We start from the raw sequence: 17,860 nt of genomic DNA, 5'->3' as shown, positions 1-17,860 counted from the left end.
CAGACACACCAGCAGGCCACTTGGAAGGGCCACGGCATCACAGCTTGGTGACATTTCCCACTCAGCATTTTAGGTCAGGGAACGGGGTTCCCTTCCACTTCCTGCTTCTCTTGTAAGTAGAAGATAAAGAGAAATTGTATTATTTTTTTTCCAGTCCACAGGACAGGCCTCTTCTAGGATATTTTTGCAAAACACAATGTTTTTCCTGAGGGAGCCAACGAAAGGACTCAGCACTCTTAGTTTCTAAGACTGAGAATTGGGGCCACAGGCCTGTCCCACCCTGTCCTCTGTAGCTTGGCCTCTGCTGCCTGGCTCTGTGGGGAAGACCTAAGAGGCCACAACAAGCCAGGATACTCATGGCTTCCCACAGGGACTTGGGGCCTGCAGAGAAAGGCAAGGCTGCCTGCTAGTACAGCATCAAGCCACATAAAGCTCCTGTAGAAATAATATTCATTTCTCTCGATTAGAGATGTAATACATATTCATTAAAGACGAGCTTTAAAATAGACAAGATGAAAAATTTAAAACTACCCATAACTCCACTGCTCGGAAAGGACCACGGCAGCATCTTTTCTTTTTTAAATGTGCACATCTATCTGTGTGGCCAAGGGAAGGTGGACAGGGCCCACTGGCGGGGAGTGACCATCAACAGCTATCCCCAAGATAGGACACAGCCAGCGAAGGATGAGGTGTGCGCCTTAGGAGCCCTTCCAAAAACAGACCCCTCCTCGCCCCGGCGGACACCCTTCGGTCAGGTCCTCAGCAGCCATGTCATGACACTGTCCTTCATGCCCTGGCATAGACCGGCCTGGAGAGAAAGACTGTCCAAACATCGATGAGGAATTCAGGCCTGGTGGAATCCATGGACCTCCACTCAGGCCCACACCAGAGGCCCACGGATCCAGGGCTCAGGCCTCTGACTGGCATGCTGGCTGGGAGGACATGCGGCCCCTTCGCCCTGAGCTAAGGTTTCACGTCTCCCTGGCCTCTTCCCATTGCGATGGAGGGAGGTGGGTGCGAGCTCAGGAGCTCCGAATGGACAGCCGGTAGTAGCTTTTCTACCAGTACAGCATTATGCTCAGGCTGGGCGGAGCCCAAAGTGGCTCTGAGGGGATAACGTGGATGGGGATTGGGCAGCCATGCAGATGACAGGGGAGCAGAGGACAGGTGTGGGTTACAGAAAGGGCGAGGGTGGGGCTGAACTTGGAAGGATCCAGCGGTTAGGGAAGGGGAGCACCGTGGGAGGCTCCGCACCCACCTGGCATCAGCCTCGCTGTAGTACTCTCTTGCCACGATGTCTTCAAAGAGCTCCCCACCAGTGACCCTGTGAGGAAAGCACATGGTCGTGGATCCTGGGGAGCCTCGTCACCCCGGTACCTCCATCCCTGTCACCACCACCATTACCCATCATCACCACCGCCATTACTACCACCGCTGCCACCACAGTCATCACTATCACTACCACCGCCATCACCGTCACCATCACTGCCACCATCTCATCACTATCACTATCATTGTCATCACCATCATCTCCATCCTTGTACACCTCCCCGGAGGACAACTTAACAAGGGAACACTTGCTCACACCCAATGACATTTAGTATTTTATACCCATTCCCTGAGAAAATGAGTTTCTCAGATCTAAGCAGCTCCCCCAAACCCCCAGGGTGGCAGCAGAGGTGTCTGAGCCAGGGCTTTCCAGTGTTACACCCAGCTTTGTGACTCGTAATTTCTTTCTAGGTCTGAGAATATCTGGCTTCCCCTCTTCAGTAGTCCCTTGTCCCGGGCCGGATTGGAGGTCTCACACAGTGCTGGGATCTGGCCTCCATGTTTGCCTGAGGTCTTGATGTCCTGTCTCTGTGAGAGCGTAGACAGCATGGGGAGCATTCGCTGTTCACACCCCCGCCTGTCCTTTGTCTCTGTCACCATCCAGCAAATGCCCATCCCAAAGCGGGAATAGTAACATGAGGCATGTGTAGTTTGCACACGTGTGGACCAGGAGAGTGGGATCTAGCAGTAGCCCAGGTAAGGGGTTGTGATCACCAGTGCTGTGTGATTCTTGTTTGAGTCTCAGCACAAACACAAAAAGTTCTCGAACTAGGCTTTGCTAACTCAGGTTTGGGCAGGGAAATGACATTAGGCCAGTGGATCTTGGTACAGAGCTGTGGCTCAAAGGATGCCCTTGGAGGTGCCAGATCTGTGCCAGGGCCAGGACCCCTGAGGTACCTCGTGTGGTCAGGCAGCTGCACTTGGGTGTATAGACACCAGGAACCATCTCCTGGTCCAGAGTCTCAGGTCAGGGAACTGGGCCTCTGCTGAGGTAGCCGCTGTGGGGGATGCTGGGAATCCATGCAGCTTCTATGCCTAGGCCTGGTGTGCACCGGCCATACCCCAGAACCTGCAGAGGTCTGAATGGACAAGGCCTCAGGGCCTGCTGGGGTGCCACCAGACCACCTCAAAACCTGCAACCCTGGAGGCTCTGGAGGTATGGGAGGAAGATATTTTGGCCTTTTGTCCACACCCACTACCTCAATCTCTCCCTGCAGCTGCCTGCCTGGCATGTGTTGAGAAGTCTGAGAGATGTGTCACATACACACACACATACATACACACACACAGACACACACACACAGACACACACACACACACACACACACACACGGACACACGCACCCCTTCCCCCCATTCTCTTTCATTCTCAGCTCCTGAAACAAGTGAGGCCCTCTCTTGGCCGTCAGGGGCCCCAAGCAGGACCACCCTCAGCCCACAGGCCTCCCTTTCCAGAGAAGAGAGGATGGTGAAAATGGTTCTGGGGCCCACAAGGGAAACTTGAGCCTGCCCCACCTCAGGCCATGGGACTGATGTCACGGCATGGATTCAGAGTGCAGCCTGTTATCTAGCTGATAATTCTAGGCAGAGTCTTGCGGGACACACAGAGGTAGCTGAGAAATAACCGAACTCCACGCCGGGGCAGCGTAGCTCTTCACCAAAAGATCCTACAGGGCAGAGGACGCTAAGGCCTGCAGGCCTGATGGCCTGGACATCTGTCGATGGAGGGAGGAAGAGCTGAGAGGAAGGTTCCTCCTGTTCCCATTCAGCCTGTTGCTCAAGGGCATCCAGAGGGCATGAGGTAACCTTGGCAACCATGCCAGATCCAGGCTGCCCTGGCTGTGCAGTCTGGAGGCCACGAGGGCAGGCCAAAGCCCCTGGGCCCCCACCCAGCCCAGGGTCCCGAAGCAGCCCTGATTCACGGACAGCTAAATATAGTGCTGCTTAGCAGGAGCTGTCAAGAGTAAGGGAGATGAGATCATCGCTTCTAAATCCGGCAGGAAGTGAGAGGCAGAGTTGGCCCCAAACGCCTTCTCACTCAGCTACTGCACACACTCTCATGCAAGCAAACACACACACACACACACACACACACACGCCTGTATCCTCAAAACCACATATACACACACTGCCACACTCATAAAACAGACAGACATGCACACTCACGGACTTTACACACAAACCATCTCTCACAAGCTCAGGGACCGTTGTCACACAGATGCCCCTATGTACATTCTTCCACTCACACTTAGAAACACATGTGCGCACACCTAGCTGTGCCCCAACCCTGCGCGACCGGCCTCAAAAGCTCGGAAGGTAAATGGGCACTGACAGCTGTCTGTGGTGTTCCCACCACTGGCCCCACCAATCAGCTTTCTGTACAGAGGACGACCTCAGCGTGTTAGGCTCAGACTTGTGGGTAAAAACCCGTGCACAGCCAAATCAGCGGTGGCTAGGCTAGGATGGCTGGGGGTGGGTTCCCCACTGCAGAGGGGAACTCAAGGGGTGTCCTGTGGGGATAGAACAGTTTCTGAATCTGAGGAGGCCGCAGGCCCCATGCTGGGTGTGGAAGAAGGTAAGGGTCCTTGGATCTGGCACTTACAGGTCGAAGACCAGGTAGTGGAAGCCCTCTTCAGAGATGCTGTCGTGGAGACGTACTGCAGGGACAGAGAAGTCATGAGGAGTGGGAGGTAGCCCAGGACACTCCCTACAGCCCACCTCCACCCTGTCTGGGCCCACACAGAAGCTGAGGTGCAAGCCTGAGCGGGGAGCTCCCCTCTGTGGCCCACAGAGTCTCCCCCAAGACAAGGAGGCTGCCTGGGGCCGGGGGAGCTATGAGCTGGCTTCAGGTGCTGCCGGCTGAGCCTGCGAGAGCACCACGGAGCTCTAGGCAGCACCTTGCCATTTCCCTGGCCCTTTTCTGCTCTCCTATTTCCCCCTACCAAGGGGAAACACAGCAAAGGCTCGCTGCTGAGCCCCTGACAGGAGCCTCGTCATCATCATGGGAGGGGATTCTGCAGGAACCTTTCTGGACAGCTCCCCCCAGCCCAACCCAGGACAGGGCCTCAGCAACAAAGAATTGCCAGCTGTGGTATCAGTCAGTCCTTTTGAGCAGCAGGATCTAGGAGTCTCCTTCCCTCTGGCCCTATTTCCACACCACTTGGGAACCTGTGTTCAGGTTTTCACCCGGTTCCTACCTGGGCTGGGCAGGGGCTGATGGGCTGTGAGGGATGAGGACGTAACAACACTGCTCTGCACGGAGCAGTAAGGATTTTCTAGGAATGAGTCACTGTGGGCCCAGCTCTCCCACCTGCAGATTCTGCCCTTTGCTAGCATGGCACTGCATGGCAGGGCAACTCTGAGCACCCTCTAGGCTGCAGAAAAGGGAGCCACAGCACAGAGGTTGACTAATCAGCTGGGGGCACACAGCCACAAAAGGTGAGGTGGGGCTGTGGGATCAGGGGTCTGGCTGCTGTGAGTGCACAGTGCTAGTCCTTGTGTTCTTGGGATCGCTAAGCTCTCGCTGTCTTCTCCCACCCGAGACTGGGCCACGAGACTGCAGGGTGAAAAGCAGACACCTTCTCCCTTGGTCCCAGAGGGCTCCAGGACCTCAGGCAAGAACAGCCCACACAATTCCTGCTCCTGGCACCCTCCCCGCTGTCCTAGTTTCTAGCTGGCTGCCAGCACCCTCCCTCTTGGCACTGGTCCTCCCAGGCACCATCCTGATAGTACCCTTGTGCCCAGGAACTCTGACCTGCCCTGCGCCCCAACTTGGTTCCAGGCAACTCAGCCCCATGGGGCATCTGACCTCCTGTATACCTTTAGCCCACCAGGCCCCAGGGCCTCCACAAAGACCGGAGGAAACAGGAGAGCACCCGCTGTGGCCACCAGAGTAGCTGTGCGAATCAGGAGGGACCCCCCCCCTCCCCGCCCTAGTCCCCTGAGCCTCAGTCCGCAGCTCTGTAGAGTGGAAGGAAACAACACCTGTAGGTAGGGCGCTGAGAATTGTGTACCTATGTGAAGCTGTGATAGTGTCCCCCAAGCCGCAGCCCTGCGTCTGCCATTGTCGTCACTGTCAAACGGATATGAGAAACACCAGATGACTGAGGCTCAGAGTCCCAGGCCGCTTAGGGACCAGGGCTGCTTTCTGAAGCCCATGGCAGTGGCCTGAAAGCAGCCACTCTGAAGTCTTCCTCCATTTCCTGGCTCTAAGCACAGTAGCTGACTACCCAAACCATCCTCTGGGTCCCACATCCTTCTCAGCTTTCTGGGCTATCAGAGCCCTTTAGTTAGGATAAGTTGTTCTACTTGGCCCCCTAGACTCTCTGTTTCTATCTGGACCCCACCCCCAACTCTGTCCAGGCTGACCTATGTCTTTCTAAGTCAACATGAGTCCCTGGGGCCTGCTGGCAGCCTCTTCCGGAACCTTCCTGGAAGAAATGCCTGAGGCTGAGCCAAAGCCCATTCTGGCTCCTTCCTAGCGGCGGCCCATCAGGCTAGCAGTCTGAGATGTCCTGGCTGCTCTGGGACAGGCCACTCTGAGCAGAGAAGGGTCCCAGCTGTCACAGAAGGACTTTCTTCCGTCTGTCCCTGAAGGAGGTGCTTTAAGAAGGCCCCGCTGGTCATTGAGATTCCTCATTGCCCTCTACGGACCCCAGGAAACACTGTTAGTAGCTACCTGCCCTTAACCACCTGCCTAAAGACCAAAGAGACTTGGCCCATCTTGACCAAAGAGGTGGGTCCATCTCATTCCTTTCTAGGACACAGGTTTTTCCCACAGAGGGAACCATGCAGCACTATGGATGTGGAATTAAGGCAGCAGGTATGTGGACTCCATTTTAAAAACAGGTGCTTGTTTTAACGGCTTCAAAGAAATCCTAGGCAGCACATCAGACCTGTGAGTTCATAAAAAAGGCAAAGGAAAATGTGACAGAACCGTGATGACATCTATTTAAGACAGAAAGCAAATGGCATTCTGCTGGTATACAGGAAGAGTGATGTGAAAGTTCACCTCAGCTTCTTGCCAGGCCAGCCAGGAGGAGCTGGATCAGGCGGCCAGAGGCACCTGATTAAACCCAGTTAAACAGCCTGAGTGTCCCAGGGGAGTAGGATGGAGGGGCATGATTGTGTTCCTCTTCCTGCTCTGCTGTGGGGCTTCCTGCTGCTGGGGGCCCCCTTCCCTTCTGCTGAGTGAGGCTCAAAGGCCCAGACTCCCAAGCCCAGCTATGGTGGCTTCTGAGGGAAAAGAAGCTTGGGGCACCGAAATGTTAGAGGCTTCAGGGGTCCTTCTGCTCTTGATTCCCTGGCCCACACTGGCCCTGACTCCTACCTGCAGGTCAAGTGTGTGATGTCAACGGAGGGCTAGCTCTCAGAAGTCCCGGCTGCAGCTCATGCACGTGACCCAAAGGCAACCTGGGACTGCCTCTCCTGGCACAAGGCAGGCATTTATAAACATGTGCTGAATAATGAATTCTGGAACCTCCCTGGGCCATGGCGCCGAGCTCAGGGACACATCCAGGTGAGGCACAGACTGTCTGTGCTCAAGGATAAGTGTCACACAGATGCCAACTTCACTGTCACAACCTAGCTTGGAAGCCCCTTCACCTGGGGACCCTGTTTTCGGTGGCACGGGATCCAAGACCACATGTTCATTCCACCTTCTTCTAGACAACCCAGAAGAACCCTTTCTCCATACCTGTTAAGGCCTGTGGATGTATCGTGGCAGTTCTGCTTTGTGGCTCTCTTCTGAGTGGCTCTCTGCCTAGCCCTGGACACCTGGAGTCCAGAGACTGGGGTGACAGCCTGAATGAGTTGGGCCTCTTCCCAGGAGAGGGATCCAGGCAAAGCTGCTTTTTGTTGCAAAGACCTAATTAGACCTCCCCTCTCTCATTCTTTGAAGCACTGCAAAGGTCAGGCCCTACCTAGAGCTGCTGCACCTCTTGTTCACTCTGATGGAGACTGGGTCACCTTAGAGCAAGCACTGGGGCATGCACTCGGCCAAGCACTCTCTAGAGGCTAGGGGGCTGGCAGCTGAGGGTTGAAGAATTCACTTTATGGGTGGTTGTGGGGTGAGACTGTGAGCCTCACTCACAATCAGACAGCTCAGCAGGTAGGAACCAGGACCCCCCCCAGCCTCAGGTGCTCATCACAGGGACTGCAAAATCCACACCAAACCCTATAGCACATTTCCTCTGTGGAGGCTGATTGTCCTGTCTGTGGGCTTCAAATAGAGTATGCAGGAGAGACATCATGCCAACTAAATCATGAGAAGGCATACGGTTCCTCAAAGGGTTAAACAGAGTCCACATGTGAGCAACACTGCTCCCACCCAGGTGTATCCTCGAAGGCAGGGAGTACACAGGGATCCCTGTGTACTCCATCAGAGCAGCCCCATTCCCCATTCCCAAGAGGCGGGAGCAGTCCCAAGGGTCCATCAAGAGATGTATGGACCAGAAAAAAAAAAGTGGAACTGTCATGCAATGAGTATTGCTCAGCCTTCAAAAGGAAGAAATTGTACCTGGGTGTGGCGATAGATGCCCTTAGTCCTTGCACTCAAGAGTTAGAGGCAGGCAGATCTCTGAGGTCAAGGCCAGGCCAGTCTGGTCTGGTCTCTATGTATCTGGAGCTACACAGAGAAACCCTCTTGAGAAGAAGAAGGAAGAGAAGGAGAAGGAAGAGAAGAAGGAGGAGGAAAGGAAGAGGGGGAAGACAGGGAAGAAGGAGGAGGAGGAGGAGGAGGAGGAGGAGGAGAAGGAGGAGGAGGAGGAGGAGAAATTCTGACAAGGATGACTCAATGAAGTAAGTCAGTCATGGAAGGACAGACGACAAATGGCTCGGCTCCATTCTTATGGGGCTTTGGTTGGTTGGAGACACAGAAGCAAAATGTTGTGTCCTGGGATGGGGAAGAGGTAGATGGTGAGTTGTTTAATGAGGGTAGAGCTGGTGGGAAAGAGGGAAAAGGCTTGGCTCCAGGCAGTGAGGGTGGGCCATTGCATTGATATAGGTAATGCCACTGAACTGTACATCTGCACAGGAATATTATCATGCATTACTGTATCATAATTTTTAAAGGTGATATGCCCTTCGTTTTCTCTCTGTCTCTCTCTCTCTCTCCTCTCTCTCTCATACTTGTCTCTGTTTTTCTGCTTTGTCTCTGTATATTTCTTTTGGAAGTGTCCCCCAAAGACCCACACATTGAAGGCTTGATTCCATCACATGGCGCTATGGAGAGATGGATTCTTTAAGGGGTGGAGCCTAGTGAAAGGAAGCTAGAGCTGTAGAGACATGCTCCTGAAGGGGTTCTTGGGATCCCCTCCTTTGCTCCCCAGCTGCCATGGGTGACATCAACAGGTCTCCCCCAACATTTGCTTCTGCCAGAGGCCCAAAGCCATCATGGACTGTCACTTTGTATGTGTGTGTGTGTGTGTGTGTGTGTGTGTGTGTGTGTGCATGTACTCATGGTGGACACGTGTGAAGTCCATGTGGAGGCCAGAGGTTGACATTGGGTGTCTTCCTCAACTACTCTCGGCCTTAAATAATGCGTTCTCACTTGAATCCAGAACTCACTGATTCAGCCAGCCAGCTTCCTCTGGGCATTCCCTGTCCCCACCTCCTGAGCACTGGGATTACAGGCTGGCACCATGCCTGCTTGGTATTTACATGGTGCTGGGTTTGGGCATCTGTGATAAATTAACCCTTTATCCTCTGAGCTCATCCCCCATCCCTGGACTGGCCTCTCTGTAACAATGAGATAAAAGTTTTCTTGCAGGGTCATGAGCCCAGGTGTTCTGTCACACAGCAATGGAAACTGACGAACGCTCTCTCCCTCTGTCCTCACTGGCTGTGGAAGAGCCTGCTGCCATGTCACAACCATGCTTACCTGGCTCTGGAGAGACACTTACGGAGACGAACTGAGATTGTAGGTGGAGCCAACTTGGAAATTACTTCCGAGGCTCCAGTCAAGCCCTGGCTGCATTCAACATGCATGTGTACTCGAGGGATGGCCAGTGTTGGGCCTGCAGTTGGGGAGGAGCCCAGGTAGCTCTAAAGAGCTCTGTTCCTGCTGCTGTTTTGAAATCCTTCTTTAAAAATTATCTACTTTATGAGTACTTTGCCTGTATGTATTCTACGTGTGCCCAGTGTGTACTTGGTGCTCACAGAGTCCAGAAAAGGGCACCAGATCCCCTGGGATTGGAACTAGTAGGTGGTTGTGTGCCATGTGGGTGCTGGGAATCGGACTCAGGTCCTCTGCAGAGCAACAGCTGCTCATAAGCACAGAGCCATCCCTCCAGCCCTGCTGTGAAACTCTTAACGTTTGAACCTCGGGTCTCACGAGCTCCACGGAGGCCTGCCAGCCAGCCCCACTGCTCTAGGGAGCACAGGCGACCCAGGCTGGGCGGCAGACTTTGGGCTTGTTTGTTCTGAAGCACAGATGATGCCATACTTGTAAAACCACTTTATGAGAGGGGGAACCTTGGTATCCCCTTCCACCAAAAAGAAGTCTGCTCAGAGCATGTGAGTGGGCCTCAGTTCAGGCCTCTGAAAAGAAGGACCTTTAGAGTTGACTCTGCTTCCCCTGAGGGGGAACTTCGTTTTCTATTGTTTCCCAGGTGAGTCATCTCAGCTCATCCTACGAGGCCCCTGGGAAAGAGGAAGGAGCATCTCCAGTATCAGGGGGGCGAGGGAGGTGCCCCCCCAGCCTGCCACACACTGCTTCCCGACTGACCTCACCCAGAACCCCCTCCACACATGTCCCCCAGCACTTGCTCATGGTCCCGGGGTGGCCTCTGGACAGCTTTCTGTTTAGAAGTGGGGCTGAGGTGAGGAGACTAAGGAAAGGCCGGGGGTAGCCCCAGGAGTTCCCCTCACCTCCTCAGGGAGCTCCTGCATCTTCAGAGAGGGTCCCACGGAGCCTCATGGCCTCTGTGGAATATTCATCTCTGGGGTCCTAACCTGACCCCAGGACTTTTAGTGGACCCTTCTCCCCAGGCCACACAGAACGCTGGGGCCAAGCCATTGCTTGAGCCCCATCCAGAACTACACTAGGTTTCTGGGAAATGTCTCATTGAAGAGCCGAACAAATTAAAACACAAATCTAAAACACACCTGGATTGCCACTCACCTCCCCCCCTCCAAAAAAAAAAAATCAGTTCATGCAAACACAGGCAGAGTCACAGCTCCTGGTTGCTGCACAGTTGGGGCAGGTAAGCAAGGGCTTGGAGGTACTGGTGGGGCTGGGTTGGGGTGCCATCTTTGATGATCCCCAAGGAGAGGTGAAGTGCCCAGTGGTGAGGTAACAGCTCTTGGCGCTGAGCTGCAGGCACCAGTGGCCAAGCAATTCAATGGACACTGCTGAGATCCAGGTTCCTGGGCCTACCCAGACCTCCTGAGTCAGCTCTCCAGGGCAGGCCCAGGCACCTGCCTGTCAAGAGGATAAGGTTCTATGCTGGATGTCGTGGTGCACGCTCTTAATCCCAGCTCCTAGGAGGCAGAGGCAGCTAGACCTCTATGGCAGACTGGCCTACACAGCAAGTTCAAGGCCATCCAAGACTACATAGCAAGACATTGTCTTGAAAAACAAAAATGAGGGTAAGGCTCCAGAACTATGAGACTAAGGATCCATCAACTGGTAGTTGAGATCCAGCTGTGGGAGTGAAGGCTTTATCTTTCCACATCCAGCTCTCCGTCTGGGCCGGTGGCCAGCACCAGCAGCAGGACAGCAGCAGGACAGCCCACATTCCCAAAGCAAATTAACTTTCCCTCTCTACCTCAGACCTTAGTCTGGAAAGGGATGTAGAAGCCAGATCCCCAATCCCAACATTCCTTGCAATCCCTGGGGATCCCTTTAAGACAGATTCCTGGGCAACGTCCTGGCAAAAGTGAAGCTTTGGAAGGAAGAATCCAGGAACCCCAGTACCTCTGAGGTCTGTGAGCCCTGAGTCTGCAGATGGGGGCAGCCACCCCAAGTGTCTCCAGCTACTCCCAGCATGGGTAAGATGTGGGCTTCCAAACTCTTCCTCGCTTCTGGAGGGAGGAAGAGGCACTCGTGGGCCTTGCTATAGCCAGGGAAGGACAAAATGACCCAGGGAGATCTGAGCCGACTTTCCAGGTCAGCACAACCTTGGGCCCAGCAGCTCCTTGAACATTTGTCTGGTCTTTCGGAAGGAGACTGACAGGCAGAGCAGCTGGCCTTGTGGGGACCAAGACTTGGCAGGGGAGCCGGAATCCTGTGACTATCCTGTCTTGGCTGGCATCTATGCTGAGCGCGGGCAGATGGGTTCTTGTTGAGTACTCACTTCCTCCTGGCAGGGCCAGCAGTCCCGGCTCTGGACACTCACCCCACATGTGAGACTTGGACAGGCCACCGGGCCCAGGGTGTGGGTTCTAAGTACCTCTATAGTCATTCTCTACCCTCCTCTGGGTACTCACCAATGTTGGAATGCTTCAGCAGGCGGCAGATCCGAGCCTCTCTCTCCAGTTTCTGGTGATCTGGCAACAGAAAAGGGCGAGGTATCACCAACTCGTGCCTCAGCATCTGGGGACTGGCGGCTGCCACATCAGGATAGGTTCCCAAGTGTGTGTGGCCGCCACCAAACAAGAGGCTACCCAGGGATGATTTCCTGGCCTCTGGGCCACCCACCTGGCTGGCTGCAAGGGAGAGAGAGGCTGTGGATACCTACAGCCATAAACAACTGCTGTGGACTGAGAGTGGTTCCGACAATGCCCAGAACAGGAAGTCTGTCAGTGGCACACTGACTTAGCCCTTCACTCACTGTTCAAATTCCACCTCTGCTGATGGGGTCTGTACAACAATGTGTCCTCAGAGGCCAGAGCCTCCTGCATCTCCTTGTTCCACCAGACATAGGATCTGGCTCCGAGACACCCAGCCACGGGACACCCGGACCCTGAGTTCTCGCTGGGGCTGATGGGTAGCTCACTTGATGAATAGCCACCTCCTCCTGGCAGGCCCAGCAGTCCTGACTGTTCCTCTGGCAGTCTTTCCCTAAGGCCCCCGAAGATAGAGCAACTTACTCCAAACAAAGGTGCCAGGAAGCTTTTAAGAGCTGATAGAGATAGCAATAGAGCCCCCCACACCCCGAAAAAAAAAAGCCCTCTGTGCCGAGGGGGTGGCCACAGCCACAGCCAGAGTAGAACGCAGGGCAGCAAAGAAACAGCTCACAGCTCTCACCCTAGCTCATACACACCCTCATCTCCCAAGCGCTGCTGCCGTGCATGAGTGCTTGTGTGTGTGTGTGTGTGTGTGTGTGTGTGTGTGTGTGTGTGTGTGTGGCTTTTCAGCACTAGCACTGAGGACAGCGGCTCCCTCCCTGCCAAGGCTGGGAGGGGGTGGAACAGGGAGGGGAGGGGTGGAGGCTGCATTTGGAACCCCTACCTCTTGCTATGTGCAGAGCCCCTCCCAGAATGCTGAGCCCATAATGAACACGCCAATCCAAACCTCAGAGGGGTGCTTTCCTCACTAAGGGAACTCCCTAGGGTCAACAGAAAAGGAAGAAAGCAGGCACCCTTTGAAAAAGGATGTTTAGGAGGTGTGCCAGCTGGTCTTTGCTTCTCTGCAGGAAGGCAGACCTGGCTGAGCCTTCTCTGTGGTCAGACGCTGCCTGAGGTGGGCGTTGTGGTCTAGGCTATGAACCACTGTGCAAACACTTGTGCCTGTATTCAGGGCAGCCCAGCCTCCAACAGGCACGCCCTTGGGATAAACCCAGGAGGCTTTCCTACCTCCCCAGACTCAGGCATCACCAGAAGCCCTGGCCTCCCCACTCCTTCAAGATAATCCACCTCAACAAGCACTGGGTGCCTCTGAAAAATTATATGCAAGCCCCATATGGAGTGCCAGCTGAAGAGGCAGGGGCGGCTGGGGGTGAGCTCGGAGAGGGAGCTCCTGAGTCCCATCATGTTACGAGCACAACGTAATGAGAATTTACATCCCAAACAAGAAAAGGGCACCTAGGGGTTGTATGTAAGCTGGCGTGCACACACACACACACACACACACACACACACACACATACACACGAACACGCTCGTGTGCTACATGCCTGCTAACCCAGAGGGCTGCTTAGGGAAACTCAGGCAAGAGATGTGCTATTTTTTTCCTCCTGCCAGAGGAACAACCCTCAGATAGAATACAGCATTCATCCACACTCCCATAAAAGTACTTATCAGAAAATAACAAAACAAAAAATACCCAACACAATTTTACTCAGAATCTTTCACTCAAGAGGAGCCTGCAATTATCCACCCGCCTGCCTGAATTCTAATGATAGTGCAGTGTCCCGAGATGCCACGCTCGGGGATGCCGAGGCCTGGAGGCTTTTCTAGGTGGTTATGAGCTCAGTGCGCAGGCCTGGCTCGCTAGGTTGTCCACTTGGCCAGACACAAACCTCAGGTGTCCCCCAGCTCAGCAGCATGCGTGGAGCCCAGTGGTAGGGCATCAGCAAGGTCCAGGCCATCAAGGGACCCGAGCAAAAAAGTGGCTCAAACAGAGCCTGCACACCCATGCTGAATGAGTCACAGCGGGGGTGAGGCAGCCCACCTCCCCCGCTCGGGGTGCTCCCCTGCACCCGCAGAGCAGGTGACCCAGTTCAGCCTCAAAGCTGAGGCCTCTTCTCCACGCTCCAGGGCTGCGACAGAGCCTTTTCCTGCATCCTCTGCAGCCTGCAGCTTCCACACGGTGAAGAATCTGTATCCTCTTGTAAATGCTGCTGCAGAGGCACAAGCAAAGCAGCCAAGGGCCCAGCGGCCAGGCTTCTCTCCCGCCTCAGCCCATGGCCTCCTGAAAACCACTGTAAGACCCCAGGCAACCTGAATCACTCACTGGCAGAAACTGGGCCAATGCAATCTGCTTGTACTGTCCCTGGCTACGATGGTTTATGACTTAAGGCTCAAACTGCCTTTCAGGCCCAGGGACTATTTCTACTACAGCTTTTGGGCACTTACGTGACTCTCTCAGGACACAGGGGGCAGAAAGAAACTATTCTATGTCACTATGCAGGTGTCAGGGCTAGTGTCCATCACCTTACAGATGACATGGGCAGAGCCTGCCCTCAGGCGCTGGCAGCTAGGCCACGGCATGTGGCACGTCCTTCCGAAGCACCTGCCACACGACAGGCACCATCTGTGAATGTTACAGGTGATAACCTGTTTAATTCCAAAACTGCCTAGGAGGCAGCAGTGGCAAGCTGGTGGCTGGGCTCAGGAGGGATGGTTCACCTTTGACCCCAACGACACTCAGGGTGCGGCTCCAGGGACTCAGCACCAGGCCTCCCAGGACAAGCTGAAGTGACATTTGTGGTCAGTCTCTGCAAGTGACTCTCATTTCCCGGCCCTTTTTCTTGAGATAAGGAGATAGTCTCTGCCCACTCCATGAACTGGCCCCTCCCCCAGTTCTCCACCCTCGTGCCCTCCTCCCAACCTGCTCCCTGGCAGAGGTGACTCACAGCAGGAGGGCTGGGCTGGCAAGCAATAGGAGCCAGCAAGCGGGGGACAGGAGGAACGTGGGTGGCACCCGGCCCTGCCAGCTGCAGGCTGTCAAGGGAGGACACTGGGTGGGGCGGAGGAGGGGCAGGGAGAGGGAGCTGTGAAACCCACTTGTGCAGGAGGGGGCTCCCTTCTCTCACTCCCATCTGTGGCCCTGGGCCTCTACAATTCTGGGCACCAGAGCCCGTGTGCAACTGTATGGGCATGAGTCCCACATGTAGTATGGCTTGGGGGAAGTGACACTCCTTTGCTGGCCCTCATTTGCATGACGGGTCCCAAAGGATTGTGCTAGATTGAGCACAAGACCGTGTACACCCGTGCTTATTGTAGGGCAGGTTCCGGGGGTCCCCCCACTTATCAGTGGGCACTCCCCCCCACTTTGCTGCCTTTCGGGGGCTGCCAGTGATCCATGGAGAGCTTCTCCCTCCGTTCTACGGGCAGACTCAGGACCTTTGAGGGGCCCCCCAGACAAGCAGCCCAGGAAGGAAGGGCCTGGGGGCGTGAACCCTGCCAGTGGGAGCCTCAGGGGGTCCCTGCTCACACTGCCCTTGCTCACATCCATAAGAGGCTGGGGGAGGGCTGGCCACGGCTTCCTGGCCTCTGCTTCTTGAGGCTAACTCAGCTTCCACGAGCATGAGCCCAAGGCCGGCATCGCTGACTCGGGTGGATATCAGCCTGCCTATGCTGCCTGGGGTGGCTGTAGGGACACTGGATAAGGGGTAGCTGGAGGTTCCTGGTATCACAGGATTCTGGCCCTCCCTGGTGAGCAGCAATGGGACACAGATTACCAATAAGGCTTTCACTGAGCATCCAGGAAACTGCAGCTGCTTTCAGGGCCCACTGGGGGGCTCAGTCTGTCCCCATTCAAGGGGTAGCAAAGATGCCACATCCATCCTTGCTAGTCCCGTTCAAAAGCAACACGCTGTGGCAGAGACGGGCTCTCCTTCCAGCCTCACTCTCAGTCCCATCACTTAGGGAGCTGGGCCCATGACTAGCCAGTGCTCCAGACTGCAGTGGGATCAAGACCCTGTCTTTTTGTGGAAAGACCTGTCTCAAGGTAACTGGCTAAGACACAGGGTCCTGCTCTCCTCATCTCTCTCAGCCACATACATCCAGGGCAGCCTGGAAGTCGGTCTTCTGAAGTCTCAGAGGCCTCCGAACAGCCACGTCACATAACACAGGGCACTGGCCCAGCCCAGCCTGGTAAAAAGACACGTCAATCCCAAGCCCCACCCACCTGGAAGTTTAGCATCAGGATTTCACACTCCCAAGGGACAGGTGCTCAGGAATGCATCTGCCAATCCTTTGTGGCAGTGAGCCACCGGGCTGGGGGCTGGAGGACATGCTGGACTTTTACTCATGGGGTGGCTTTGATGCCCTGATGTCCACAGTTTTACCATCACCCTGTAGACCCTGGGTGGATGCCAGAAAGGCAGAGTTCGAATCTCAGGGCTGGTGCAGGTTAGGCCAGGGCCAGCAGGGAGACCTGAAAGCAACAGCTTTGGATTTGCTTGAGGATGGAGAGCCTGAATTGAGTGGGAAGTGGTTTCTGAAGAAAGAATGTCACCCAGGTAAAAGCCCCAGGCAGAGCTAGTTCCCACGGAGGTAAGGCAGCCCAGGCTCTCCCTGGCCAGCACAGACTATGAAGCCTGCATGGACCTGCCTACCCAGTCTTGGAGACACAGCTGGTGCAGAGGCTGAACGTGGATGCTGGGCAGAGACTATTCCTTAGGAAAGACATGTGGCTCTTGAGCAAAGAACCCTATTCAAGCCCTGGGGGAAAATGGCTTCTGTCTGTGCAGCGCTGGCTTTGGGCAGGCCTGGGAGAGTTCCCCCATTCCTTCCTGTACTAATTCGCCAAGGCTGCTCCCCAAGGGCATCCTGGGAGTCAGCAGGCACCTGACAGGTGGAGGTGATGATGACCTGGGCCGTGGAGGAGGGCAGGCGCTCTCCTGCTTAACTGCCAGGATCCGAGACAGAAAGGATTTCCTGTCAGGCCTACACTCGAGGCTGAAGGGTGGCAGGCCAGAAAAGTGGAAGGAGGCGGCCCCCACGGTGGCTTCCGTACATGTTTTGTCTTAAGAAAGGCTCAAGGCAACCAGCAATTAACCTGACAGCAGCAGCCAGCAGCCACCACGAGGAGAGGCGTCTGTGTCTCCCACAGCTGCATGCCACCCCACTAGCACCAGGACAGGAAGCAGGGACCTAAGGGGACCTGCCCACCTGCATGCAGCACACAGCTCTCCCTAGGAATTGCTGCCCACAGCACGGCCGTGGGGCTCTGAACTATTTCCCAACTAGTCAGGGATGGCTGGCATTCTGGGGTCTGGACATGTGGGGGACAGAGCAGTCATTCTGGGGCTGCGAGGTGAGGACATTTTCTTCCCTCCACAGGGTCACCTGTCGTTCCAGCTGACATGCCACTCCCAGGTCCCTCTTCAGAAATGAGAACCTTCTCTCTGCACACGGGTGCAGCTCGGCTTTGAAGCAGACATGTGGCTTGGTGTGCCTGCTCTCTCACTGCCAAGCTGGCCTCTGAAGCAAAGTTGTGGGGTGAAGCCTAAAATCGGGGTCAGTGCTTTGTGCCACCATAACAGAGAAACCAGGAAGTCCTCACATGCTCAACCATGTGTCCCTCCAAAAGCCAGTCTCTGCGGATAGGACAGTAACTCACCGCCACCACCACCTCCACCACCTCCACCACCAGGACAGGGCACAGCTCCTGCTCATCCTTACAAACCACAGAATTATGCAAACATCCTCTTGTGGGCACCTGGGTCACCTCTCCTGGCTATCGCCCAGCCTGCCTCCCCCAGTCTGCTGATTCACCGAGTTCACCTCGAGCAGCCTACGGGCCCCTGCACGCACGAGCTTCCCTGGTCTCCGAGTTCCTGTGACCACCCCTAGCAATTCATCTCATCCGACCAGGGTCAGCTACTGTGCTGGTTAAGCCTGTCCCCCTGGACGGGACTCAAGGGAGAGGTCTGAAGCCTCGGCTTTGTCAGCTGTCAGGTTGATCAATCACTGTCCTTAC

At 55.1% G+C, this 17,860-nt stretch overlaps 1 protein-coding gene across 8 annotated transcripts in view; it reads right to left on the bottom strand.

The window, feature by feature from the left end:
- Camk2b (calcium/calmodulin dependent protein kinase II beta) overlaps nt 1–17,860 on the bottom strand; it is an 87,918-nt gene that overhangs the window by 25,072 nt on the left and 44,986 nt on the right. For all 8 annotated transcript variants that reach the window (XM_055623789.1, XM_055623781.1, XM_055623785.1 and 5 more), the window contains exons 3-5: nt 11,758–11,817; nt 3,932–3,986; nt 1,259–1,324 (exon numbers count right to left, since the gene is read on the bottom strand). In XM_055623789.1, the coding sequence (XP_055479764.1) occupies nt 1,259–1,324; nt 3,932–3,986; nt 11,758–11,817 (181 nt within the window). The remainder of the gene's footprint in view (nt 1–1,258; nt 1,325–3,931; nt 3,987–11,757; nt 11,818–17,860) is intronic.

The sequence above is a fragment of the Psammomys obesus genome, unplaced genomic scaffold (assembly GCF_907164565.1).
Source record: "Psammomys obesus unplaced genomic scaffold, mPsaObe1.curated_primary_1811, whole genome shotgun sequence".
In the NCBI taxonomy this organism is placed as follows: Eukaryota; Metazoa; Chordata; class Mammalia; order Rodentia; family Muridae; genus Psammomys; species Psammomys obesus.
The sequence above is the reverse complement of the archived record's forward strand: the minus strand, read 5'-3'. Positions and strand labels throughout refer to the sequence as shown.